The following is a 27120-nucleotide window of genomic DNA, read 5'->3' on the forward strand; positions in this document are numbered from 1 at the left end:
AATGAATGTATTCAAGTTGCCTATTTTTTTTTTCTTCACTTGAATGCCAGTCTTTTTTAATGGTTAGGGGGAACAATGGAGTAACAAATGTAGTTCAGAATGAAAGGTCGTCCACAAATGAGCATCAACCAAAAATCTTTGGCATCAATACTGCTTTGAATGCGCACAGCAGTGTCATGTGCTAGAACAGAACTGACATGAATGTCAGGCCAGAGACCAGAGTACTGATGTGAATAAAGACCTGGATTAGTGAAAGCTAAATAGATAATGGATATTCAGATCATTACATATGAATAGATTGAAACGAGAAGGATGAATTTACAAATGATGAGAACGGCAATTTGAATAAAATTAGGGTGGGATTTGAAGGGAACAACCAATCAGAACTGTTGACGTATTTCCAAACCTACGCCAGACGTCATTGCGTCGCCGGTAGCTTCTTTTAAAGCGATGCGATTTTGTCAGGTTACATTTTATTTGCTGTAAAACAACTCTGCTAGTAATCATGACGAACCAACTTTGCAAACTATTTGTCGGTGGCTTGAACGTCGAGACTACAGACGATGGCCTTCGTCAACATTTCGAGCAGTACGGCCAGTTAACCGACTGCGTAGTGGTCCAAAACCAGCAGCTACAAAGGTCCCGCTGTTTCGGCTTTGTAACCTACTCAAGTGCGGAGGAGGCCGACGCAGCCATGGCCGCCAGGCCACATGTCGTCGATGGTACCAACGTGGAGTTAAAAAGGGCCGTTGCACGGGAAGATGCTGGTAGGCCAGAGGCACTCGCCAAAGTAAAGAAAATATTTATTGGTGGGCTGAAAGACGACATTGAAGACGAACATCTGAATGATTATTTCTCTCAATTCGGCGCAATTGAGAAGGCCGAAGTCATCAGCGACAAAGAGACTTTCAAAAAAAGGGGATTCGGCTTTGTCTACTTCGAAGATAATGACTCTGCCGACAAAGCGGTAGTGCTGAAGTTCCACACCATCAACGGACACAAAGTGGAGGTGAAGAAGGCCCTCACCAAACAAGAGATGCAGTCAGCCGGTGGTCGTGGTGGCCGGGGTGGGAGAGGAATGAGGGGGTCTCAAAATGGCTACGACGGCGGAAGAGGTGGCGGCTACGGCAGCTATGGCGGTGGCTATGGAGGAAACGATGGCGGCTACGGTGGAGGATACGGCAACGGAGGTGGTTACGGTAACCAAGGGGGATACGGAGGAGGTTATGGCGATCAAATGGGGGGCAGTTATGGTGGGAACGGTTACAATGACTTTGGCGGAGATTATGGTCAGCAGTCTTCCGGTTATGGTGCAATGAAGGGGGGTAGCTATTCAGGCAGGAGCGCTGCACCGTACTCCCGTGGAGGTGCCGGTGGCTATGGCAGGGGTGGATATGGTGGTTATTAGATGCCGTTGACCTCTCAACCCCAATTTGAAATGTTCATAATTTCTGATTCAATGAACTGAATTTACACACGGGCCAGAGTGCCCTATTTCTTTGTTGCTCCAATTTAAAAGGACTCGCGCCCCTCACCCACCCTGATTTAACCCCTATCCTACTCCCTCCATCTGGACTACACCATTGTCCCTAGGCGGCGTTACTAAAGACATTATGGACTTTGTTACCAGTTCAACTTTATGACTTGTCGATGTAGTTTCGTGGTTCTTTAAACATTTTTTTTTATTTTTATTAAATTGTAGTTAACGTCCCCGCTTCAAGACTTTCCTATGATACTGTATGTCAGGGGTGTCAAACTCGTTCAATGGAGGGTCTAGTGTTTCCAGCCTTTCCCCCCCTTTTCAATTAGCCCTAGGCTTCAGTGTGGGGAGTTCCTTACTAATTATTGACCTTAATTCATCAAGTACAAGGGAGGAGCTAAGACACTTGGCCTTCTGTGGAATGAGTTTGACACCTGTGCTCTGTCCTTAGTACCGGCAAGGTTAATAACAAGTCAAATTGCTTTGCAACATGAAACTCAGGGGTATTAATGGAGTTTAAAGCAATCTTCATGAATGCTTGAGTGGTTTAAGATCATAAAATTTCGTGACAGTGTTTTGAGGAATTGAAAGAACTATGGTTATTGTTTTTAATGGTTACCTCCTAATGCTTTTCTCCGTCCAATATGTGCTGTTCAATACCTTGTAAATCAATGCAGTTGTGGAATGTTACTAAAATCCTGAATTAGTTGACTCTTGAGTCTCACTCCTTTGCCTGTAATAAAGTTTTTAATGTTGTCAATTTAACCATATGGCATTTTGTTTCAAAAGGATTATTCAGGATCGGTTATATCACGAGGCGGTTGCGCACCCTACAGAATGAAACACCATCACTGGTTACTTTCCTGTTCAGGAATAGACTAATCTGGCACGTGTGAAACTGGCCTACATTCATGCATAAAAAAATAAAATTGTTTCAGACCTTCCAGAATTTCCTGTTGCGCTGTCTACAACCAGTCCTCCTTGAGGGAGGAGTGACAAACTTGATTGGAGGCAAGACCATTACACTACCAAAGGCGGTCTTTTCTAATATTAGTTCTATCCTAATCAATGTGGGATTTTTGGTTGTCTGACATCTAATTTGATTGGATAGCAGTGAGGATTATTTTTCTCCAGTACATTGGCTATACAATAAGGCATGAAGGGGTCTGGTATATGGCCAATATACCATGGCTAAGGGCTGTATCCAGGTACGCTGCGTTGTCTGATTATACCATGGCTGTCAGGGCTTGACCCACGCAGTTTATAAAACATATCAACACCTTTTTGTTTAGCTACATACCTTGCCAAATGTAAACCAGTCCATACGATTGTATTCTAGTTTTTGTCCTGTCCAAATTGTATTCCTATGTGCCCGATCATTAGGTCCTTATGATTATGGAAAGCTGCAAAATGGGTAACTTTTTGCTAGAATGTAGTTAATCAATTTACAATAGCTCGCCCCTAGGAGGCTCGTAGACGTGTAAGCATTACGTCGACGCCAACCATTTGTCTACATCCGCCATTTTAGACACCAAAAGAAGCACTGTCAAAAGTCTATGCGTTGACATAACCATATAAATTGCATCAAAGCGAGATGGAAAATCAACTCTGCAAGCTCTTTATTGGCGGACTAAATGTTCACACCACTGACGGTGGTCTTCGTAAACACTTTGAACAGTATGGCCAGCTGACCGACTGCGTAGTTGTTCAGAACCAGCAACTACAGCGGTCTCGCTGTTTTGGTTTTGTAACCTATGCTACTGCTGATGAGGCAGACGCTGCAATGTCCGCCCGGCCTCATGCCCTGGACGGAAACAATGTTGAACTGAAAAGGGCAGTGGCACGTGAAGATGCGGGAAAACCTGAGGCTCTGGCTAAGGTTAAGAAAATATTTATCGGGGGTCTGAAAGAAGACATAGAGGATGGACATCTGAACGAGTACTTCTCTCAGTTCGGTACTATCGAGAAGGCCGAGGTTATTAGCGATAATCAAACTGGTAAGAAGAGGGGGTTTGGTTTTGTTTATTTCGAAGATTATGATTCTGCCGACAAAGCGGTGGTACTGAAGTTCCACCATATAAATGGCCATAAAGTAGAGGTGAAAAAAGCCCTCACCAAGCAAGAAATGCAGGCTGCTGGCACCCGTGGCGGGAGGGGAGGAAGGTTTCAAAATGGATACGGTGGTGGCTATGGAGGAGGTTATGGAGGCAGTGACGGTGGATACGGCGTGGGGTACAGTGGAGGCTATGGTGACCAAATGGGTGGCTACGGTGGGAACGGCTACAGTGATTTTGGAGGTGGCTATAGCGACCAGTCATCTAATTATGGCCCCATGAAAGGTAATTACTCGGGCAGAAGTAGCGCACCTTACACCCGAGGTGGTGGTGGTTACGGCAGGGGGGGGTACGATGGCGCTTACTAGAGCCCCAGCTAATCTTACTCAAAGCAGCCTCGTTCCCTTAGCAAAAATTATTACACCCTCATAACATAGTTCCCACCAAGCGTTCTATAATGGTACGAGAGTGACTGAACACAGCCCGAGTGGTTCAGACAGGAAAGTTACTACAGTATTCTCTATTCAAGGCTGACCCAAATAGGCAACGTTAGGGCCATCTAGCAGCTAACTACAGATTATTTGTGGGGCAGATGTCTCCACCTTCATAGCAACTGCAGATGTCTCCACCTTCATAGCAACAACATTTCTCTAGGAGACAGCTATCTTCACCTCCATAGCAACTACAGATCTCTCTCTAGAAGGCAGATGTCTTCACCCCATAGCAACTACTGAGCTCTAGGAGGCAGATGTCATCACTCCAAAGTTCTCAAATAACTTAGCTCTAAATGGCCATTGTCCATCCACCACAAGTAATAGGACTACCTACTCCTTTGGATTCTTTTATTTTGAGCAGTGGACCACTGTTTATATTTTGCCAAGATGCTGTAAAAATTAAGTTAATACGTCTCTGCTTGTTATCGTAGATCTGTTATATTTACTTTAATGTGTTGTAACTAAATTACATTTTGTTTTAAAATATTTGTATTTAAGTTGGAGTGTTTATTAATTTGGGACCCCTTGTTTGACTTAGCCATGTAGTCAATTGCAGTGAACTTGATGACGTCCTTTTCTGCATCTAAGTAGTTTTAAAGGTAACTTAAGTTATTTTGCCCATACATTTCTTACTTGCCCCTGCACTATACCAAAGTATATGACATATCTGCCGAATACCATTTGGTTTCAAAGGGGAATCTCCACACAGTATTTATTTTGGACTATAAGGACTAGGTCACACTTTAAGTATTCAAGGTTCACTGCTGTTACTGAAATATAGGCTATTTGTTGTAGTGTTTGATTTGTGATTCCCATTTAGTTTGAATATTAAATCATTGTAACATTACTATGATCATTATGTTATAGTTGTTAACCATTACATATTCTCACTTCTCAACTACTTCAAATTCTGTAAACAGATGTTACCTAAGCTTTCCAGTTTTTCTATTTTACTGTAGAACCACAAATATTTCAGTAACAAGGATATATCTTTATGCTTCTGTGTTGTGTATTTTTGGTGAACAGAGTTAAACTTATTATTGTTTTTCAGTAAACTGTGTGTAATATATCCATCTAATAAACCCTTCTATATAGAAATGAATTAGACCTTAAGTACTTTGAATTAAATCAGGTAAAACTTAGGGTATGAAACAACAGTAAGTAACCTGCTGTGGTACAGAAAACGTTATCAGGGTTTGTTCTTTAAGCACCTTAAAATTAATTCCTAGATTTTGATGAATGTATTCTTCATACTAATTGGATTTGCTAGCCACTCATGTTTGATATTCAAGTAGCTCTTAGGTCCCAAAAAATATATTCAATCAAGCAGATTTGGTAGAGTAATGAATAGACTATATATCTGTCTTTGAACATATATGTATTACATCCAGAATGTCTTTATTCCTCCATGAAATTAATGCTAGAGCTCTGTTCCAAAGCTCTACGGGCCCGATTCCGATTTAGGAAATGACGCCTTTCTTACACACAACTTTCCTACGCACTTCTCAGTAGCTGATATTCAGACATACCTTATGAAGGTGTGCAACAGGCTTTGCAGGTGTGGTTCCTAATACATTTAATTCGAGCACATTATAATAGGGAGAATAGTGTACAATAGTAAGTTATACCCTTATCGATTGCCTGCACTAACCATTGAACTATGATACAGCCAAGTGTTCCGCCATTTGTTGGGTTGAAACAGTTATGGCTTGGTTTGCGCTCTGCTCCATAACGATTTAATTAGCCTACATGCTATATATACAGTTGAAGTTGGAAGTTTACATACACCTTAGCCAAATACATTTAAAACTCAGTTTTTCACAATTCCGGACATTTAATCATAGTAAAAATAAATCCCTGTCTTAGGTCAGTTAGGATCACCACTTTATTTTAAGAATGTGAAATGTCAGAATAATAGTGGAGTGATTTATTTCAGCTTTTATTTCTTTCATCACATTCCCAGTGGGTCAAAAGTTTACATACACTCAATTAGTACTTGGTAGCATTGCCTTTAAATTGTTTAATGTTTTGGGTAGCCTTCCACAAGCTTCCCACAATAAGTTGGGTGAATTCCGGCTGGTGTAACTGAGTCAGGTTTGTAAGGCCTCCTTGCTCGCATACTCTTTTTCAGTTCTGCCCACACATTTTCTATAGGATTGAGGTCAGAGCTTTTGATGGCCACTCCAATACCTTGACTTTGTTGTCCTTAAGCCATTTCCCACAACTTTGGAAGTATGCTTGGGTTCATTGTATAATTTGGAAGACCCATTTGTGACCAAGCTTTAACTTCCTGACTGATCTCATGAGATGTTTCTTCAGTATATCCACATCATTTTTGTTCCTCATGATGCCATCTATTTTATGAAGTGCACCAGTCCCTCCTGCAGCAATGCACCCCCACAACATGATGCTGCCACCCCTGTGCTACACGGTTGGGATGGGGTTCTTCGGCTTGCAAGCCTCCCCCTTTTTCCTCCAAGCATAACAATGGTCATTATGGCTAAACAGTTCTATTTTTGTTTCATCAGACCAGAGGATATTTTTCCAAAAAGTATGATCTTTGTCTCCATTTGCAGTTGCAAACCGTAGTCTGGCTTTTTTATGGCGGTTTTGGAGCAGTGGCTTTTTCCTTGCTGAGCGGCCTTTCAGGTTATGTCAATATAGGACTCGTTTTACTGTGGATATAGATACTTTTGTACTTGTTTCCTCCAGCATCTTCACAAGGTCCTTTGCAGTTGTTCTGTGATTGATTTAAAGTACGTTCATCTCTAGGAGACAGAACGAGTCTCCTTCCTGAGCAGTATGACGGCTGCGTGGTTCCATGGTGTTTATACTTGCGTACTATTGTTTGTACAGATGAACATGGTACCTTCAGGCTTATGGAAATTGCTCCCATGGATGAACCAGACTTGTGGAGGTCTACAATTTTTTTTCTGAGGTCTTGGCTGATTTCTTTTGACTTTCCCATGATGTCAAGCGAATAGGCACTGAGTATGAAGGTAGGCCTTGAAATACATCCACAGGTACACTTCCAATTGACTCAAATGATGTCAATTAGCCTATCAGAAGCTTCTAAAGCCATGACATTTTCTGGAATTTTCCAAGCTGTTTAAAGGCACAGTCAACGTAGTGTATGTAAACATCTGACTACTGGAATTGTGATACAGTGAGTTAAAAGTGAAATAATCTGTCTGTGAACAATTGTTGGAAAAATGACTTGTGTCATGCACAAAGTAGATGTCCTAACTGACTTGCCAATACTATAGTTTGTTAACAAGACATTTGTGTAGTGTTTGAAAAACGAGTTTTAATGATTCGAACCTAAGTTTAGGTAGACTTCTGACTTCAACTGTATGTATACACACAAAAGTATGTGTACACCCCTTCAAATGAGTGGATTCGGCTATTTCAACCACACCGTTGCTGGCAGGTTTATTAAATCGAGCACACAGCCATGCAATCTCCATAGACAAATATTGCCAATAGAATGGCCTTACTGAAGAGATCAGTGACATTCTACCTGGCAGTGTCATAGGATGCCACCTTTCCAACAAGTCAGTTTGTCAAATTTCTGCCCTGCTGGAGCTGCCCTGGTCATCTGTAAGTGCTGTTATTGTGAAGTGGAAACGTCTAGGAACAACAACGGCTCAGCCACGAAGTGGTAGGCCACACAAGCTCACAGAATAGGACCACTGAGTGCTGAAGCGTGTCACGCATAAAAGTCTTCTGTTGCAACACTCACTCCCGAGTTCCAAACTGCCTCTGGAAGCAACTTCAGCACAATAACTGTTCGTTGGGAGCTTCATGAAATGGGTTTCCATGGACGAGCAGCTGCACACAAGCCTAAGATCACCATGCACAATGCCAATCGTCGGCTGGAGTTGTGTAAAGCTCGCCACCATTGGACTCTGGAGCAGTGGAAACGTGCTCTCTGGAGTGATGAATCACGCTTCACCATCTGGCAGTCCGACGGACGCATCTGGGTTTGGCGGATGCCAGGAGAACGTTACCTGCCCGAATGCATAGTGCCAACTGTAAAGTTTGGTGGATGAGAAATAATGGTCTGGGGCTGTTTTTCATGGTTCGAACTAGGCCCCTTAGTTCCATTGAAGGGAAATCTTAACGCTAAAGCATATAATGACATTCTCGTCGATTCTGTGCTTCCAGCTTTGGGGCAACAGTTTGGGGAATACCCTTTCCTGTTTCAGCATGAGAATGCCACCGTGCACAAAGCGAGGTCCATAAATGGTTCATCAAGATCGGTGTGGAAGAACTTGACTGGCTTGCACAGAACCCTGACCTCAACCTCATCGAACACATTTGGGATGAATTGGAACGCTGACTGCGAGTCAGTCCTAATTGCCCAACATCAGTGTCCGACCTCACTAATGTTCTTGTGGCTGAATGGAAGCAAGTCTCCGCAACAATGTTCCAACATCAAGTGGAGAGCCTTTTCAGAAGAGTGGAGGCTGTTATACCAGCAAAAGGGGGACCAACTCCATATTTATGCCCATGATTTTAGAATGAGATGTTCAATGAGCAGGTGTCCACATGCTTTTGGTCATGTAGTGTGTATAATCAACTGTTACTAATGATCCTCAGCAACAACCACATGGTCATGACGGCGTTTACAGAGGAAGCAAATTAAGGTAAACGAAACAATGTCATTAAATGGAATGATAATGTAGGTTATACCAACTGAAGGGAACTATCAGTAAATTGGCAGTTGAATATGTGTTATTAGGCCTACTGACGATCGATACTAATAGTGGCTAACATTTAACATGATAGAAGTAGGAAACTGAGAAAGATGGGGTAGCCTATGTTTAAAACATTTGAGTGGCCATCCCTGCAAGTCAAAAGGCTGTACAATTTAAATTCTGCATAATGGCACAGCATTTTATAAACTTTACAGTAGGAAAGTTGATATGCTTCAGTTTGCTGCCATATGACTTGTTTTACATTTGTCTCCAGCGACTATAAGGTAAAATATATCTAAACCGAGTGTCATTTATATTTACAATTCCCTTATCCAAACGGATTACTCATTTACCTAGCTCTTAAGTTGTAAATTACAGTCAGTGTTATTTCTAATAAAAATTTAAGTGGATGCTTTTTCCAATTGAAACCTGTAGGTTTGCTCGACCTTATTCATGGTTTCCTCACGCGTAAAAGTGGTGGAATTAAGTTAAGGTCAGAATACAGCATATCTGTTGACACACCTCCGCCACACCTTAATTTATTCAATCTCCACCCAAAACAAATAGTAGGTGAATAGAATACTATTCTCATGCTTATATTCAAGTTCAGAATACGCATGGAGAGAGGTGCATAGAAAGGGAATTATGTTCCATTTACATGCGCTTAACTTGGGTTGGAATCGGGCCCTTGGTGAACAAATAGGCTGGATACCTTGGCTGTGTCTTCTATGTCATGGGAATCTCCAGGGTATTCCGAGCTCTAGAATTCCAGCTGAATAGGATATACTTCCATAGGATATCAGGTTTGTTACAATACATGCATCATTGAAATAGTCCTGGGCCTATTCCACTTCACTGGGAAACATATTTTTTATCTGTCTGGATGACAATTTCAAAAATGTTCTCTTACTTTCCACAGAGTTGTCAAAATTGATAGATTATGACACATTCTTCCTATGTCCTGCTGGTTAATGGATTGCCAGGGATGGATTGGACCAAGATGAGGACAAGAGGAGGAAAACTCTTGTCTATGGCATCGGGACGACTAAGGTGAGTTTACTAATTCTCTTATTACAGATGCATTTTGTTTACATGCACATACTTTGATATGGCCTACACATTTTCATTGATTCACAGTGCTTAATTTAAGTCAAAGGAACGTCCTTATGTTTTTTGTCTTTAGCCTATGGAGGGCAGCATTTCTTTGCTCATAAAGGGTTAATTACTATTTTGGTTAAAGTGCCAATGTATAGCTAACTGGGTACTACATGGGTTTTATAATTGTTTTAATGGTTATCAAATTCCAATGTATTTTGACAGGTGTGACCCAAGACTGTGCTGATCCAGCTCTTGTGGTCCTGTCATCACAGGATGAAAAAAGATGTCTGTGAAAGATGCAGGTTTTTTGAAGGACCTAATATCCATCTGTTGGGAAAGTTGAAACTTTCACTGAATCATTCAGATGTGTATCCTTGTTTTGTATTCCAGTATGTGGAATCAATTGCACTGCTTGTACTGTAGTCGAATGGTTATTAGTCAATTCAATAAACATCGATTTAAAAAAAAACGTATACATGGATAATTCTTCTAAAATGTCAAGTGGTGCTTATGACCGTGTACTAAGCTCCTTTTTTAAAATGTCATTTTAGATGCATGCTGTTTTATCTTGTAAGCCACCTTGAACCATGTCTTGTAAACAAAGTGAAACACATGATCACATTTCAAGTTTGCTGACCCTCAGGCTAGCCAATAGCTTCTACGCTATTTTGCTAGCTAAAGCGTTGAGTGAGATAGTTAGTCTATTCACAATAGTTCACTCAAACAAAGTAATGTTGTTTAGCTTATACAAGTATTCAGACCCCTTGACTTTTTCCACATTTTGTTACGTTACAGCCTTATTCTAAAATGGATTAAATAAATCCACATCAATCTACATACAATACCCCAAAATGACAAAGCGAGAACAGGTTTTGAGACATTTTTGCAAATGTATAAAAAACTAAAAAGAAATATCTTATTTACATTAGTATTCAGATCCTTTGCTATGAGACTCAAAATTGAGTTCAAGTACATCCTGTTTCCATTGGTCATCATTGAGATGTTTCTAGAACTTGGGAGTCCACCTGTGGTAAATTATCTTAATTGGACATGATTTGGAAAGGCATAATGTCTCACAGTCAGAGCAAAAAGCAAGTCATTGAGGTATAATTAATTGTCCGTAGAGCTCCGAGACAGTATTGTGCCGAGGCACAGATCTGGGGAAAGGTACCAAAAAAAGTCTGCAGCATTGATGGGCCCCAAGAACACAGTGGCATCCATGATTCTTAAATGGAAGAAGTTTGGAATCACAAAGACTCTTCCTAGAGCTGGCCGCCCGGCCAAGCTGAGCAGTCGGGGGAGGTGACCAAGAACCCGATGGTCACTCTGACAGAGCTCCAGAGTTCCTCTGTGATGATGGGAGAACCTTCCATAAGGACAACCATTTCTGCAGCACTCCACCAATCGGGCCTTCATGGTAGAGTGGCCAGATGGAAACCACTCCTCACTAAAAAGCACACGCCAGCCCACTTGGAGTTTGCCAAAAAGCACCTAAAGGACTCTCAGACCATGAGAAAGAAGATTCTCTGGTCTGATGAAACCAAGATTGAACTCTTTGGCCTGAATGCCAAGCGTTACTTCTGGAGGAAACCTGGCAGCATCATGCTGTGGGGATGTTTTTCAGCGGCAGGGACTGGGAGACTAGTCAGGATCGAGGGAAAGATGAACGAAGCAAAGTACAGAGAGATCCTTGATTAAAAGACTACTCCAGAGTGTTTAGGACCTCAGACTGGGGCGAAGGTTAATCTTCCAAAAGGACAATGACCCTAAGCACACAGCCAAGACAATGCAGGAGTGGCTTTGGGACAAGTCTCTGAATGTCCTTGAGTGGCCCAGCCAGAGCCCGGACTTGAACCTGATCAAACATCTCTGGAGAGACCTGAAAATAGCTGTGCAGCGACGCTCCCCATCCAACCTGACAGAGCTTGAGAAGAATGGGAGAAACTCCCCAAATACAGTTGTGCCAAGCTTGTAGCTTCACACATAAGAAGACTTGAGGTTGTCATCTCTGCCAAAGGTTCTTCAACAGAGTACTGAGTAAGGGGTCTGAATTCTTAGGTAAATGTGATATTTCCGTTTTTATTTTTAATAAATGTGCAAACATTTCTAAAAAACTGTTTTTGCTTTGTCAGTATGTGGTATCGTATGTAGATTGATGAGGGGAAAAAACATTTGATCCATTTTAGAATAAGGCTGTAGGTAACAAAATGTGGAAAAAGTCAAGGGGTCTGAATACTTTCAGAATGCACTGTATGTATATCAATATTCTAAAGTTGATATGATGAATATTGATATTATTAGCTATAAGGCTACCCCATGAATGGCTACTTTGTAACCGGCTGTCCCAACGACTTCTCTTGGGTGGATTCTTCTTCTCCTCACCCGACACTCCGTAACCTAGCAACGCGGGAGCAAGTGGAACCAAGATGTTCCTCCGTGGAACAACGCTTTGCCGATTGAAATGGGGCCGCATGAAGTAGCAGTGGTGACTGGGGAAAACATTCTCTACCCTTCCTTAATCAGTTCTCAGAAAATACATGTAATAGTTTAAGGTCAAAAGGAAAGAAGCAGTAACCATGGGAAGATGCTTGCTTATTATTAGCTAGGTTTATTTGTCAGCTAATGAATGAGTCAATATTCGATTATAAGCAATTTCATGCTAGTGTTGCGTTGGACTTAGTTTGGACGAGACATTTTGTGCATGTGCCCGTTGCCAGCCCCTGTACTTATTTAGGCACATCTGATATCATGGATTGTATAACCTTGGGGTAAGTTGACATAATAGTCGGGATGAAAGTGTACGCTTCCGATGAATTCAGTACAGCTGTTGTCGGATTACTTGCTACATGATTTGGAGAGATTTGGCATATTCCATGATAGCTGGATGACTTGCTAGTTTAGCTAACTAACGTTACTGTACTGCACTGCCTCGTTGGTTTGTCAATGTAGTTCTAGTATTAGCAATCTAAGCGAACAGCGTGAGTAAAAGGTAGCCCAAGACTTTTACCGTACTTTGTTAGTACGTTCGTCAATAAGAGTGGCACATACTTATTGTAACGTGGTTCTAGTAACCAAGTAACGTTACTAGCTAGCGAAAGAGCTGCCAAATTACTAGCTACGAACATCAGCTGCTAAATTACTGTGTTAGCCAGTTAGCAACTGTAGCTAGCTACTGTTGAAGCATACATTACAATACTTTATTGTAATTTAAAATGCGTGTTCAGTTATTTTGAGTAACACGAACTTATCTCTAGCATTGTCTTTGGAATGACCGTGGGGTTTTGTTAATACAATTTTTGTACAAGTCAAAGGGCTGGGGTTATTATGAATGAGGTTAATGATCTTGAGTTATCTTGGGTGGGCCTATTAATGTCCAGTTTATTGTCCTTGACCAGTCGAGAAACTAATGACCAGCAGCCGACCTGTGACCCCGAGGAAGATGCCATGGATTTGGGGATGCACACCTTCAACCACACCCATATGAGAAAGGCATTTCAGCTGATGAATGACATGAGGAGGTAGGTTGGTTTCACCCCTGCCTATTATCCCCTTTTTTCATCACTGAAAATAAGCCATGTGATGGCCTTTGTAAGATGTTGATATAACCCAGTGTCATTAGACACAGTAATAGCCTTCACATTATACATAATGCCTTATCCTTGGGACCGAATAGTCTACTTTGCAATGAATGACCCAATACTACAGTAATCTCGGCACACAGCTGGAGCACTTATTTCCAGTTGACAGTTATTTAGAAATCCTCAGTATGATGTTGACAGTTATTTAGAAATCGCTCAGTATGATGTTGACAGTTATTTAGAAATCGCTCAGTATGGTGATTTGGGAAAACACTGTTCAACCATCTTTTGTGTTTACAGTAAGAATATGCTGTGCGACGTTCTGTTGGTGGCAGGAAATGTAGAGGTGACCGCTCACAAGTTGGTGCTAGCCTCCTGCAGCCCCTACTTCTGTGCCATGTTCACAGGTATTTGTGTATATAGACTACATTTGTAATCATTGTGAAAGCTGCGGGTCAAGTGAAACATGTTGTGAATGTGAAGCCCACTTTATTGTGACAGTGAGATCATTTTTTTCCTCGTGTCACAAAACCTTCTCAAGTGGGTTCTCTCACTGTGTGTGGTGGACAGGGGACATGAGTGAGAGCAAAGCCCAGCAGGTGGAGATCAGGGATGTGGATGGACAAACACTAAAAAAACTGGTGGACTATATCTATACAGCTATGATTGAAGTAACGGAGGACAACGTTCAGGTGAGCTACAGCGTCCCTATCTGTGTCCTCTGACATGTCTAAGTGCTTACAGCAGTGGAGTCAATGGATTCTTTCATGTTGCTTTGGCATTCCTTCATTGGTCTCTTCAGAATTATACTTTTTTATGTGGCATAAAGTTGTCTCCCCCTACCAGCCCTTTCCCTTTCTCCAGCATTACCAGTCTGCTCCTTCCTTCCTTGCTGTTGAGGCAAAGGTTTCTGCATGCAGGGCTTTTCCTCTTGTTATTAGCTCAGGAAATGTGCATGGAGGGAGAGGAAATCCTCTCAATGTTTGCAACATGCCTGCTTTGTGTGTGTGTGTGTTTGTTTTAGAATGGCATCCAAGCCTTGTCATTAGATTGGCTCATTTTTCATTGTGTGTGTGTGTGGTGCTACGGTATTTTTCATTTTAGCTCTCAGAATGTGTGGGCCACAACTGCTGAAAACACCCACTATAATAGTTAGCCTGAAGCTCCCTGTTCAGACCTAAGGGCAACAGGCAAAAATGAAATCACAGGCCTAAATTAAAGGAGAGTCTGGCTGAGTGACCTAGTTTCTGTGTGCCTGCCTGTGTGGGGATGTGGACAAATGGGAGAGCTGGGCTGCCTGTTAAAGCACACAATATTACTGAAGGACTGGCAGGCTAGAGGCTAATAAACCAGAGAAGCCAAATGTCTCCTTTAGAATTGACCACCGTGTACCACTGGTACACATCATTCTAGTTGTCCAGCTATAGTCTGAGAGCCAGGGCTGCAGAGTTCTCCTGTTATCCCTGCTGTCTCTGTTTTGGGTTTTTCACAGCTTATCCTAGTAAATATGTGGCTGTTTCTGACTCATTGTCCATTCTGAGTGGCACTGACATTATGGGATCATGGCCCCCTGTAGATGAAGTTGGGGCTCTGTTTTTGGGTTGCCGTTAATTTTGGTATTAACCCGACTCTGGAATTGAAATGTTTGCCTCTCATAGATTCCTCAATCCATTGAATAGTATTCAAATCCTCTGAATTCTAATTGAAAACATGGAGATTTGTTTGGCGTTAGAAATGAATGACAAGGAGAGCATTTTCCTGCTGTGTATTCTATTAAGTGACCAAATTATATTGTCTTGTATTGGGCCCACCTTCTCTCTCTGATGGCTGAACTGAGAGTATCCAGTCTCCTGCTGCGTGTTCTGATCCCTGTGTCTCTGTAGGTGCTCCTGCCTGCAGCCAGTCTCCTGCAGCTGATGGACGTGAGGCAGGTGTGCTGCGAGTTCCTGCAGAGCCAGCTGCACCCCACCAACTGTCTGGGCATTCGAGCCTTCGCCGACCTCCACACCTGCACACAGCTCCTCAACCAGTCCCATGCCTACTCTGGTTAGTGGAGCCCCACCTCACTTTTACGTTTCACCAGGCAGAGAGTGTAAGCTTAACGGAGGGGATGGAGAAACTGCCCTCTGTCTTGGTCAGTCAGTATGAACAGATTACCGTTAAAAAGCATACAGTGGGTATTTATGACAGACTACTTTGAGCTTCAAGTGAAGGGAGTTCTTGACTCAGACTGCTTTTAGAAGATGTGACCCACCCTGGCTCTGTTTTGCATGGACCTCGTTCTGCTCAAACCTTGTATCTCATCTAAATATCAACAGAATATCAAATTTGACCTTACGTTGTAGAGACGTGGTAAACTGCTGGGGCTTGCTGGCCGTATGCTGATAACCTTTGTCATTGCTCAGGGGTGTAACAGACCGTGAACAGTCTAGTTGTGTTTGTCTAACTGTGTGCTTGTTTGTTTAACAGAGCAGCATTTTTCCGAGGTGATGCTGGGAGAGGAGTTTATGGGCCTGTCTCTGCAGCATGTGTGCGGTCTCATATCCAGCGACAAACTCACCGTGTCCACAGAGGAGAAGGTAGGCCAGCCACCAGAACATCCCAAACCAACCCCTTATTTTCTGTTCAGGGACAATGCAGGCTCATATCCTATTCTAACCTGTGAAGTGAGGATTATTTTATTTCCCATAACTATGCAAGACAAGTGCACTCCGGCAACTCCTCCTTCTCTTTGCTATCAATGAACTCAGTACAGCTCAGCTTTCAATCTCTCTCCTCCTGGTCTTCCTCAGACAACAGGCTTCCCATCTCTCACCATGACAATAGACTCCCCATCTCTCACCATGACAATAGACTCCCCATCTCTCACCATGACAATAGACTCCCCATCTCTCACCATGACAATAGACTCCCCATCTCTCACCATGACAATAGACTCCCCATCTCTCACCATGACAATAGACTCCCCATCTCTCACCATGACAATAGACTCCCCATCTCTCACCATGACAATAGACTCCACATCAATCACCATAACAACAGATCCGACTCCCGATCGCTCCCCGTGACGGCAGAGTCCCCGTCCTGCAGTAATAGAGGACAGCCCTGTCACAAACAGCCTGGTTCCAGTCCCAGAGTGACTTACCACAGAGGGAGAGAGAGCTGTACCTGAGCTGTTACTGCTGCTACTGCTGTTGCTACTGCTGATACTCTTGCTGCTACGCTGATGCTGTTGCTACTCCTGTTGCTGCTACTGCTTTTACTACTGCTGGCACTACTGCTACTCTTGCTGCTGCTGTTGCTATTGCTGTTGCTGTTGCTACTCCTACTGTTGCTGATGCTGCTGCTGTTGCTACTCCTACTGCTGGAACTACTGCTGGCACTACTGCTGGCACTACTGCTTGCACTACTGCTGTTACTACTGATGGCACTACTGCTGTTACTACTGCTGGCACTACTGCTGTTACTACTGCTGGCACTACTGCTGTTACTACTGCTGGCACTACTGCTGTTACTACTGCTGGCACTACTGCTGTTACTACTGCTGTTACTACTGCTGGCACTACTGCTGTTACTACTGCTGGCACTACTGCTGGCACTACTGCTGGCACTACTGCTATTACTACAGCTGGCACTACTGCTGTTATTACTGATGGCACTACTGATGGCACTACTGCTGTTACTACTGCTGTTACTACTGCTGGCACTACTGCTGGCACTACTGCTGTGGACCCACCACTCCAGGCCTCAGGCTCCACTTGCTAATGTGCTTACAAAGCAAAGTAGCAGCCTCCTCTTCAACCGATGTACACAGCAACATGACACCAGCCCTGTCTCTATCTGGCCCCCGTCTCCTATCTATCCATTCACAGCTCTGATCCTCTATCTTCAGGGATTAGAGCAGGAGAGTGGAGGAGCAGGTTGGATGAGAAATAGCGAGGGATGGTTAATGGCTGTCTCAGTCTGTGTTCAGATAAAGGAGGGGAGTCAGCACAAGTTAGATCCAGTTCCTGTTCCCCTCTTAGTAAATGTAATTAACCCTTTGTGTTCTCTCTCTCTCCTCAGGTATTTGAGGCCATTGTTGCATGGATAAAGCACGACAAGGAGGCTCGTCTGGAGCACATGCCAAAGCTGATGGAGCACGTTCGTCTGCCACTACTGTCCAGAGATTACCTAGTACAGGTGGGTCCTACTGTCCAGAGATGACCTAGTACAGGTGGGTCCTACTGTCCAGAGATGACCTAGTACAGGTGGGTCCTACTGTCCAGAGATGACCTAGTACAGGTGGGTCCTACTGTCCAGAGATGATCTAGTACAGGTGGGTCCTACTGTCCAGAGATGATCTAGTACAGCTGGGTCCTACTGTCTAGAGATGACATAGTACAGGTGGGTACTACGGTCCAGAGATAACCTAGTACAGGTGGGTCACTCAGCACCACCATTCACCTTGTTGTCAGATAGCATGAATAATTAATCAAGCATCCACATGCTCCATCATACAAATCAAACTGATATTTGAAAACCCACTGCATTGTTCTATTCAAGATGGTGTACTTGACAGATGGTGAACTTGTTTCATGTGTCTGTATTGCTCACTGTGCTGTGTCCTGTGGAGCAGATAGTGGAGAAGGAGGCCTTGATCAAGAACAACAACTCCTGTAAGGACTTCCTGATCGAGGCCATGAAGTACCACCTCCTACCCGCTGACCAGCGCCACCTCATCAAGACCGACCGGACACGCCCACGCACGCCTATCAGCATGCCCAAGGTCAGACAACACTTGCATCACACATGGACACACACATGTTTGTTTTACTATCCTTGTGGGGACCAAAACATTTATTCCCATAAAACCTTTAAAATAAAATCTTATTTTCCTTAACATAACCTTAACCCCTATCTCCTAACTCTAAACCTAACCCCTAAGCCTAAATTAGCCTGTTTTACTTTACTTGTGGGGAACTGGGAAATGTCCCCACGAGTGAGAATGCTTCTTGTTTTACTATCCTTGTGGGGATTTCCGGTACCCTCAAGGGGAGCAATACAAGCTCACACACACAGTTATTCATACCCACTGACTGAACCAACCGGAGCCCTACTGTTGTGTTAGGTGATGATAGTGGTGGGTGGGCAGGCTCCTAAGGCCATCCGTAGTGTGGAGTGCTATGACTTCCAGGAGGACCGCTGGTACCAGGTGGCTGACCTGCCGTCCAGACGCTGTCGAGCAGGTAAACACACCTCCCTCTGGCCGCTGCTACCTCTGAAATCACACACTCCTCTCTGACTTGTCTGTTCTACTGGGCAAACCTAAAAGCTTTTAATGTCTCTCTCTCGCTCTCTTTCCTCTCTCTCCTCTCTCTCGCTCTCTCCTCTCGCTCTCTCTCCTCTCTCTCTCGCTCTCTCTCTCTCTCTCTCTCTCTCTCTCTCTCTCAGGTGTTGTGTTCATGGCAGGGAGGGTGTACGCTGTGGGAGGCTTCAACGGCTCGTTGCGGGTCAGGACGGTGGACATGTACGATGGGATGAGGGACCAGTGGACCACAGTTCCCAGCATGCAAGAGCGGCGCAGCACTCTGGGGGCAGCCGTGCTGGGGGACCTGCTCTACGCTGTGGGGGGCTTCGACGGGAGCACAGGTACACAGTCCTACACCGCTCTTCTCCCCTCGCATCACCACTGCCCAAGACCAGTGTGTAGTCTAAGAAAGTGTGTTGTCCAAGTGTCCCAGCAGTCCTTTGAGAGGCAGTGGAGCGTGTTGCAGTGTGACTGAATGGAGCAGGGAACAGTAGTACCCCCAGGATGAATGTCTAGATTGTGTGGTTGGGCACAGTGGTGATGTCACCCTGACTTTATGTGATGAGAGAGAATTAGTGTTACTGATACAGTGGAGAGGAAAGAGGACAGGGGAGAGGAGAGAGCATTAGTGTTGGCCAAGTGTTGTGTCCTGCTTTCAGAAGGTAATTTAGAGCTGCTTTGTTAACTCTTTCTTCTCGCCCTTTTCCCTCCTTCCTTTTCTCCCTCTGTCTCAGGCCTGTCGTCAGTGGAGACCTACAGCTATAAGACCAATGAGTGGATGTTTGTTGCTCCCATGAACACGAGACGCAGTAGTGTCGGAGTGGGAGTGGTGGACGGTAAGAGAAGAATAGTGTCAACAGTTATTTTTATGAGCTTCTCCTCAGTGTCTATATAGAGCTTCTCCTCAGTGTCTATATAGAGCTTCTCATCAGTGTCTATATAGAGCTTCTCATCAGTGTCTATATAGAGCTTCTCATCAGTGTCTATATAGAGCTTCTCATCAGTGTCTATATAGAGCTTCTCATCAGTGTCTATATAGAGCTTCTCATCAGTGTCTATATAGAGCTTCTCATCAGTGTCTATATAGAGCTTCTCCTCAGTGTCTATATAGAGCTTCTCATCAGTGTCTATATAGAGCTTCTCATCAGTGTCTATATAGAGCTTCTCCTCAGTGTCTATATAGAGCTTCTCCTCAGTGTCTATATAGAGCTTCTCCTCAGTGTCTATATAGAGCTTCTCCTCAGTGTCTATATAGAGCTTCTCCTCAGTGTCTATATAGAGCTTCTCCTCAGTGTCTATATAGAGCTTTTCCTCAGTGTCTATATAGAGCTTGTCCTCAGTGTCTATATAGAGCTTCTCCTCAGAGTCTATATAGAGCTTCTCCTCAGTCTATATAGAGCTTCTCCTCAGAGTCTATATAGAGCTTCTCCTCAGAGTCTATATAGAGCTTCTCCTCAGTGTCTATATAGAGCTTCTTCTCAGAGTATACCAAACATTAGGAACACCTTAATAGTGAGTTGCACCCCCACACCCCCTCCTCAGAACAGCCTCAATTCACTGGGGCATGGACTCTACAAGGTATGGAAGGTGTTCCACAGAGATGCTTGCCCATGTTGACTACAATGTTTCCCACATTTGTCAATTTGTCTGGATGGACCATTTTTGATACACATGGGAAACTGTTGAGTGTGAAAAACCCAGCAGCGTTGCAGTTCTGGACACAAACTTGTGCGCTTGGTACCTACTAACATACCCCGTTCAAAGGCACTTACATTCTTGGTCTTGCCCATTCACCCTCTGAATAACACATATACACAATGCATGTCTCAATTGTCTCAAGGCTTAAAGCTTCTTTAACCTGTCTCCTCCCCTTCATTTACACGGATTGAAGTGGATTTAACAAGTGACATCAATAAGGAGTCATAGATTTCACCTGGATTCACCTGGTCAGTCTATGTAATAGAAAGAGCAGGTGTTCCTAATGTTTTGTCCACTTAGTGTCTATAGTGTTTCTGTGCCTGTATATTTGTCAGTTTCCTGTCTGCGGTTGTACTTTGAGCATCTCTTTGTATGTGTTCCTCGTTGTATTCCTCAGTGGGTGTGTATTGTGTTGTACAGGGAAGCTGTATGCGGTGGGTGGCTACGACGGGGCGTCACGGCAGTGTCTCAGCACGGTGGAGGAGTACAACCCAGTCAGTAACCAGTGGGGCTACATGGCTGACATGAGCACCAGACGCAGCGGAGCAGGTGCAGACAGTCCTCACCATCAACAACCCTCTCCTTATCACAGACTAGCTATCCTTTGTGTTTAGAAGCAGGCAATGCTACCTCTGTGCTGCACAGACACACTGCACTCACACTGTCAGTGTCCACAGAGACATGGGAGTGCTGTGACTTTAAGTCCAGGAAATGTGTAATGGAGCTGTGCAGTATGATATGTGGTATAGGACTATATATAGAGTTGTAATGGGCTCGACTAACCTCACACAGTAACTATTACTCTCTACAGAGATCCTTGGAAATAGGCAAGGTGTCACAAGACCCAAGGTCTTGTACATAAAAATATTCTATTGGGATTGTTTCTCTCTTTCCCAAAGGGTTCTGTTGTGTATTTTCCCCCCCGTTCTGTTAGCTTGGTTCTCTGAGAGTGTCTCTGTCTCAGTGAAGGTTGTTGTTCTGAATGTGATCTGGTGGAGGTCCATTGGCCTCTCTGTGTGTGAGCCTCCTGGCTCTGAATGTGTTTGAGTGTCCTGTGCTCATTGTGCAGTCTGCTCAGCTGGCCAGAGGAAGTAGCACCAACACAATGCAGCCCGTTGATTCCTATGGACACTGCCTGGGTTCATCCAGGACTCTACTGCTAACTAACTTACTGGCCCATTAGCTAGGAAGGAACAGCACAACCATATCAGTGAAAATGAGACAATACAGGATGTGGTTTTAATGCACTGCAAGCAATATTATCTTTGCGTAGGCATACACCAATATAAACCCAATGAGCACTGAAATAAGAGAATTGCCGTAGAGGTAGATGGCCCTCTTAACAAGAGAATTACTGGGAGTGATCGCTCCTCCTTGTGGGTAGTTAATGGACTGCAGTTATTGCTGGGAAACATCTGTAGCTTGTGCAAGTACATGTGTTTGTGGGAATAGATATAACCAGACGTGTGTGTGTGTGTGTGTGTGTGTGTGTGTGTGTGCAGGTGTTGGGGTGCTAAGTGGGCAGCTGTATGCAGCAGGGGGTCATGATGGGCCTCTGGTGAGGAAGAGTGTGGAGGTGTACGACCCACCTAGTAACACCTGGAGACAGGTGTGTGACATGAACATGTGTCGGAGGAACGCTGGTGAGTAGTCTGATGCAACACACACACACACTCCCCTATGCCCAAATGTTCTGCATATCATTGTCTCTAGAGTGTGTGTGTGACTCACTAACCTCATCCCCTGTGTTCATGCAGGTGTATGTGTGTGTGACTCACTAATCTCCTCCCCTGTGTTCATGCAGGTGTGTGTGCTATAAACGGACTGCTGTATGTGATTGGAGGAGACGACGGCTCTTGTAACCTCTCCTCAGTGGAGTATTACAACCCTGCCACAGACAAGTGGAGCCTCATACCCACCAACATGAGAAACGGCCGAAGCTATGCAGGTAACCTTTCACACCACCTTTCAAATGCTTGTCTCTGCATCCAAACTCAGAATTCCTTTGAAGAATTAAGACTTGTTGGTCGTGAGTTGGTTTGGTGTTGATTGTGTTATGCTGCATTTAGTGTGTTATTAATCGTTGTCCTGATATACCCTGCTATATCCACTCAAGGTGTATCCGTTATAGACAAGCCTTTATGACTATCAGGCCCCGACGGCAGCAGGACCCCTCAGCCACAGGTAGCAATCAAAGGGAGCCACACAGACGTCTGATTTCACAGTCAATTCCATGGAGTAACACAAGCCTGACGGGTGGCTCAGGAGGGAGGGAGACCCCAGCCCGGACAGTGCTCTGCGGAGCTGCAGTCTCAGCCCTGTAACTCTAACCGCATTCCTTCCAGGCAGAGTGGACTTGAGAGAGACATTGGCTTCCATGGTCAAAATGACCCCAAGACTCAACAAATCTGCCTGGATCAGAGTGTCTTAAGACTGGAGGGGGCCTGTTTTCCTTCAGCCTCACAGGGGGCCATTTAGCTACATTAGTATTAGGAGGGCCTCACTCCCCTCAGACTCCTTACAACTGATCAGAGGGGGAAATAAACTGGCCTTGTTTTAAGAGAAGAAGGTTGTTGATTGGCCTGGGAAACTAGATTGCAGTCAGCCTGCGGCGTGGGACTGTGACCGTGCAGACACACATTGTGCTAACACGGGCCTCTCAAACCAACAATGAGCTCTGGCAGTGTTGTAGTACTTGAGTCTGACTCAAGTCCCGATTTTCATGACTTGTGATTCGGACTCGGACTCGCCTTTTGGTGACTTGTATTTGCACTTGGACTGGATAGGCTACTATAATAAGGAGAATATTAGCAGCACTGGGTGCGCAGAGCATCGAGGGTTCTGTTCTCTAGCAGTGGGAAGGACGTGCCACACACAGCCTACATCAGCTGGTGAGCTGCGGGGGAGCAAGACCGGAAGGCAGGCTCCGCCTCCAATCATTGGCCGCTACACATCGCACAAGCAACTTTCTTGTTTCCCCATAACCATTAGTCACCAGCTTACTATTTAGCTTTGCCTGGTTAAGAAACACAAACTGTTTTTTAAAATGTAAAACAGTACTAGTGTTGAGTTTAATAGTAAACAACATTGTAGCTATTTGTCTCTCTCTCTACCCTGAGGATAGAGAAGTAAGTTGTCTTTGAATTTGTCGTCTCGCTCTAGCCGCCCACTTTACCCCCTGCATCCCATCGCCAGGGATGTATTCATTACGGAAACTGTTTACTGTTTAAGAAACCAGGGGTGTATTCGTTACGGAAACCACTTACAGTTTAAGAACCAAACGGAGAAAAGGAAACTGGGAGGGAACTACCTGAATTTGTCCAATAGAAACTCTTGTTTACGGTTTCCGTTTGGAGTAAATGATTTGGAAAAGTTTTGCAACAGAATCAGTTTAATGGTTATACCCCTGGTTCTGACAAGTCTCCCTTTAGTTTTCATTCTGCAATAAAAAACCGAATCAGTGGGCAGTAACTGAGAGCCTGACTTAATTTATGTAGTAAATAAGTAGTGAAACACAGGTATAGAGTAGAACTTGTGAGGTAGTGATGATTAGTAAGTGAGTTTTTTTTTCATGAGGGAGTGGTGATAATCAGCCATTTGGTGGCAACTAGAAACAATGGCTTAATAAGACCTATTATAAATTGATGGACTAGTGACTTGACTCATGACTCGAACTTGAACTTGACTCGGGCTTCAGCCATTGACTTGACTCAGACTCGAGCACAGGGGACTTGGGACTCGAGGTTTAGTGACTCGACCACTGATGTAGAAATGCCCTGATGATCAGGTCAGTCTCTCTGTTCTCGATTGGAGACCTATGGACTGCAGGACTGCGGCACTATGGTCACTACCAAGGTGAAACCAACAGGCTTTCACTGTCTGCAGCCTGATTGGGTGCTCCCTTTTTAATGTCACCTGTGCTACTGGTCTGAAGAACTCAGCAGGCAGACTGGAGGACCAACCTGGACCAGCATTCACCAGGAGCCACATGCCTAAAATACAATTTCCAATTTTAAATCGATATTGTATTTTTTCGCATATTTGAATTGGCTGCAATGGGGCACCATGTTAATGTAGTGTTTTAAATGCACCGTAAAGACAACTGCAAAGTGATACCCAAGATACACTCAGTCTTAACTTGGCGCGCTCTATGTGCCATACTGTTTTCATAATGTGTCTGGGGGTTTGTTCACAAACCTTGTTTCTCTCTGAAGGAGAAGTGCCAAATTGATGCAAAAACAACGTTAGACAATGAACACCGTGTGTAAGAATGAATGCATTATCACCTTTTTGTTTTGTATTAAGCTAATTTACTGTAACATGAGCAAAATACTACTGTACAATTTCTGGATCAGGACCAATAATTCTGGTTAACATTATTTCAAGCTCAGAACATCTTTTACCAGGGTTGGTTTAAATTCCATTTCAATTAAATGTTCTCTTTTTGAATAATAATGAATCTCTTGACTTGAAGTGGAGTTGACCCCTACTGTCTTTTTCTACGCCTAGCCTAAACTGTCATTTTTTTCACTGAGATTCTGGGATTTTAAATGATTCTATATACTGCACAATCTGTAGGTTTACTATGGTTAGCCACCCCAGAGCAATGTTGAAATATGCAGGACATAGGCAACTTGTATAATGTTAAGTATATTAAATATTTGATCAAGGTCAGTGAAATATTTTCTAAGGTTTATTGTGGATATTAAATGATAGTAACACCTTTAGAATTCTCTTGAGCATCAGTCCTCTGTTCAGGGAGCGGTTCCATTTGGGTACATGGTTACGGTGGTTCCATTTGGGTACATGGTTACGGTGGTTCCATTTGGGTACATGGTTACGGTGGTTCCATTTGGGTACATGGTTACGGTGGTTCCATTTGGGTACATGGTTACGGTGGTTCCATTTGGGTACATGGTTACGGTGGTTCCATGAGGGTACATGGTTACGGTGGTTCCATGAGGGTACATGGTTACGGTGGTTCCATGAGGGTACATGGTTACGGTGGTTCCATTTGGGTACATGGTTACGGTGGTTCCATGAGGGTACATGGTTACGGTGGTTCTATTTGGAAACGTGGTTATGGTGGTTCCATTTTTCATTTTAATTTCTAGAACATCTGACTCTCTTCATAGAACCAAGGTCCCTTCCAAATCACCATGAGCAGTTTTACTTTACACTTTCAATGCTACTGAAACGAACCTGGCTTTTTATTAACTTGGACTATGCAGCTGACTGAGCCACCATTGTAAGATGTGGATTGGTAGGAGGTGTGACTCAGACTGGGAGTGTATGAGGATGACATCTAGTTGTCAGTGACTTTAGTGAATGCCATCAGCTCAGCAGCCATGTTTGTGGCCTTGTACATTACATTTCAAGCCACTTGTCAACTTGTCAGAAAGTAGGGCTACTTTCTGTATTGGTGGGAATAGTAATACACCATATATTATTACTAGCTATCTACAGCATGTCACTGACAATCCTAGACTGAGCAGGGTCACAGGGGGAAGATCTCAATTGCATACTCCGCGTCCTCTCTCCTTGTCTCCTTCTCAAAACCCATTGGATGAGAAAGCCATAGGACCCCCCCCTCTGACCTTCTCATCCAATGGGATTTGAGGAGAGAGGACGCAAGGAGTATGCAATTGAGATCTTCCCAGGGTCCCTCTGGAGAGGTGTGGTCAGAGGTCAGAGCTGGACCACTCAGGGACCTGCACTGAGCCTGCATAACAACACCAGCCTGGGTTTACAGACCATGGGTGTCCAAAACCCTGTATGGCCTTACTGCGTCCATTCCACCCAACCTGTCCTCATATATCTTCAGCTGCTCGGTTTATGACCAATAAAAATGGCCTTGCATTTTAAGTGGGGGAAGTGTGGCCTTGAATCATTGTCTAACAGTGCGGAACATTAACACAATACTGTATGGGATCTTAGGATTCAGTAGGGACTGTGTATGGTGTTAATCTTTATATACAGTACCAGTCAAAAGTTTGGACACACCTATTCATTCAAGGGTTTTTCTTTATTTTTATTATTTTCTACATTGTAGAATAATAGTGAAGACATCCAAACTATGAAATAACACATGGAATCATGTAGTAGTCAAAGTGTTAAACAAATCAAAATATATTTTTTATTTGAGAGCTTTCAAAATTGCTACCCTTTGCCTTGATGACAACTTTGCACACTCTTGGCATTTTCTCAACTGGATTCATGAGGTAGTCACCTGGAATGGATTTCAATTAACATGTGTGCCTTGTTAAAAGTTAATTTGTGGAATTTCTTTCCTTCTTAATGCGTTTGAGCCAATCAGTGACAAGGTAGGGTTGGTATACAGAAGATATTTGGTAAAATACCATAAAGTCCATATTATCGCAAGAACAGTTCAAATAAGCAGAGAGAAACGACAGTCCATCATTACTTTAAGACATGAAGGTCAGTCAATCTGGAAAATTTCAAGAACTTTGAAAGTTTCTTCAAGTGCCATGATGAAGCTGATTCTCATGAGGACCGCCACAGGAAAGGAAGACCCAGAGTTCAAATCAAATTGTATTTGTCACATGCGCTGAATACAACAGGCAGTGAAATGCTTACTTACAAGCCCTTAACCAACAATGCAGTTTTAAGAAAAAAAAGATAAAAGTATCAAATAATTAAAGACCAGCAGTAAAATAAGTACAGCGAGGCTCTATACAGATGGTACCGGTACGGAGTCAATGTGTGGG

At 43.7% G+C, this 27120-nt stretch overlaps 3 protein-coding genes across 4 annotated transcripts; all 3 read left to right on the plus strand.

Moving 5' to 3' along the window:
- The first annotated feature begins 472 nt into the window (after nt 1-472).
- On the plus strand, nt 473-2245 carry LOC110504782 (heterogeneous nuclear ribonucleoprotein A0). The gene has a single exon (XM_021583594.3). It carries the CDS (start codon nt 506-508, stop codon nt 1406-1408), a length of 903 nt encoding a protein of 300 aa, XP_021439269.1. The 5' UTR covers nt 473-505; the 3' UTR covers nt 1409-2245.
- On the plus strand, nt 1513-10295 carry LOC118946068 (heterogeneous nuclear ribonucleoprotein A0-like). Of its 2 annotated transcripts, XR_005041238.2 has the most exons (3): nt 1513-3819; nt 9648-9778; nt 10049-10295. XR_005041238.2 is itself a non-coding variant. In XM_021583595.3 (1 exon), the coding sequence occupies exon 1, from the start codon at nt 3075-3077 to the stop codon at nt 3900-3902; it is 828 nt and encodes a 275-aa protein (XP_021439270.2). In that variant the 5' UTR covers nt 1513-3074; the 3' UTR covers nt 3903-5130. The 2 variants fall into 2 exon arrangements, 1 of the variants encoding a protein (XP_021439270.2); XM_021583595.3 differs by lacking the exons at nt 9648-9778; nt 10049-10295 and having other exon boundaries at nt 1513-5130.
- A 1873-nt stretch (nt 10296-12168) lies between these two features.
- Nucleotides 12169-26257, plus strand: LOC110504784 (kelch-like protein 3). The gene is made up of 15 exons (XM_090219418.1): nt 12169-12594; nt 13222-13344; nt 13705-13811; nt 13975-14096; nt 15288-15450; nt 15874-15983; nt 17470-17586; nt 18023-18172; nt 18515-18632; nt 18838-19035; nt 19429-19530; nt 20813-20941; nt 21895-22035; nt 22197-22340; nt 22509-26257. Exons 1-15 carry the CDS (start codon nt 12449-12451, stop codon nt 22535-22537), a joined length of 1899 nt encoding a protein of 632 aa, XP_090075544.1. The 5' UTR covers nt 12169-12448; the 3' UTR covers nt 22538-26257.
- The last annotated feature ends 863 nt before the right edge of the window (nt 26258-27120 follow it).

Source organism: Oncorhynchus mykiss, chromosome 25, assembly GCF_057628025.1.
Source record: "Oncorhynchus mykiss isolate SJ-2025 chromosome 25, ASM5762802v1, whole genome shotgun sequence".
Classification (NCBI taxonomy): Eukaryota; Metazoa; Chordata; class Actinopteri; order Salmoniformes; family Salmonidae; genus Oncorhynchus; species Oncorhynchus mykiss.

Coding starts and splice junctions, on each gene's coding strand:
- LOC110504782 (XM_021583594.3), top strand. CDS start 506: ATGACGAACCAACTTTGCAAACTATTTGTCGGTGGCTTGAACGTCGAG.
- LOC118946068 (XM_021583595.3), top strand. CDS start 3,075: ATGGAAAATCAACTCTGCAAGCTCTTTATTGGCGGACTAAATGTTCAC.
- LOC110504784 (XM_090219418.1), top strand. CDS start 12,449: ATGAATGAGTCAATATTCGATTATAAGCAATTTCATGCTAGTGTTGCG. Junction 14,097..15,287: donor TAACGGAGGACAACGTTCAG/GTGAGCTACAGC, acceptor GTGTCTCTGTAG/GTGCTCCTGCCTGCAGCCAG. Junction 22,341..22,508: donor AAACGGCCGAAGCTATGCAG/GTAACCTTTCAC, acceptor TATCCACTCAAG/GTGTATCCGTTATAGACAAG.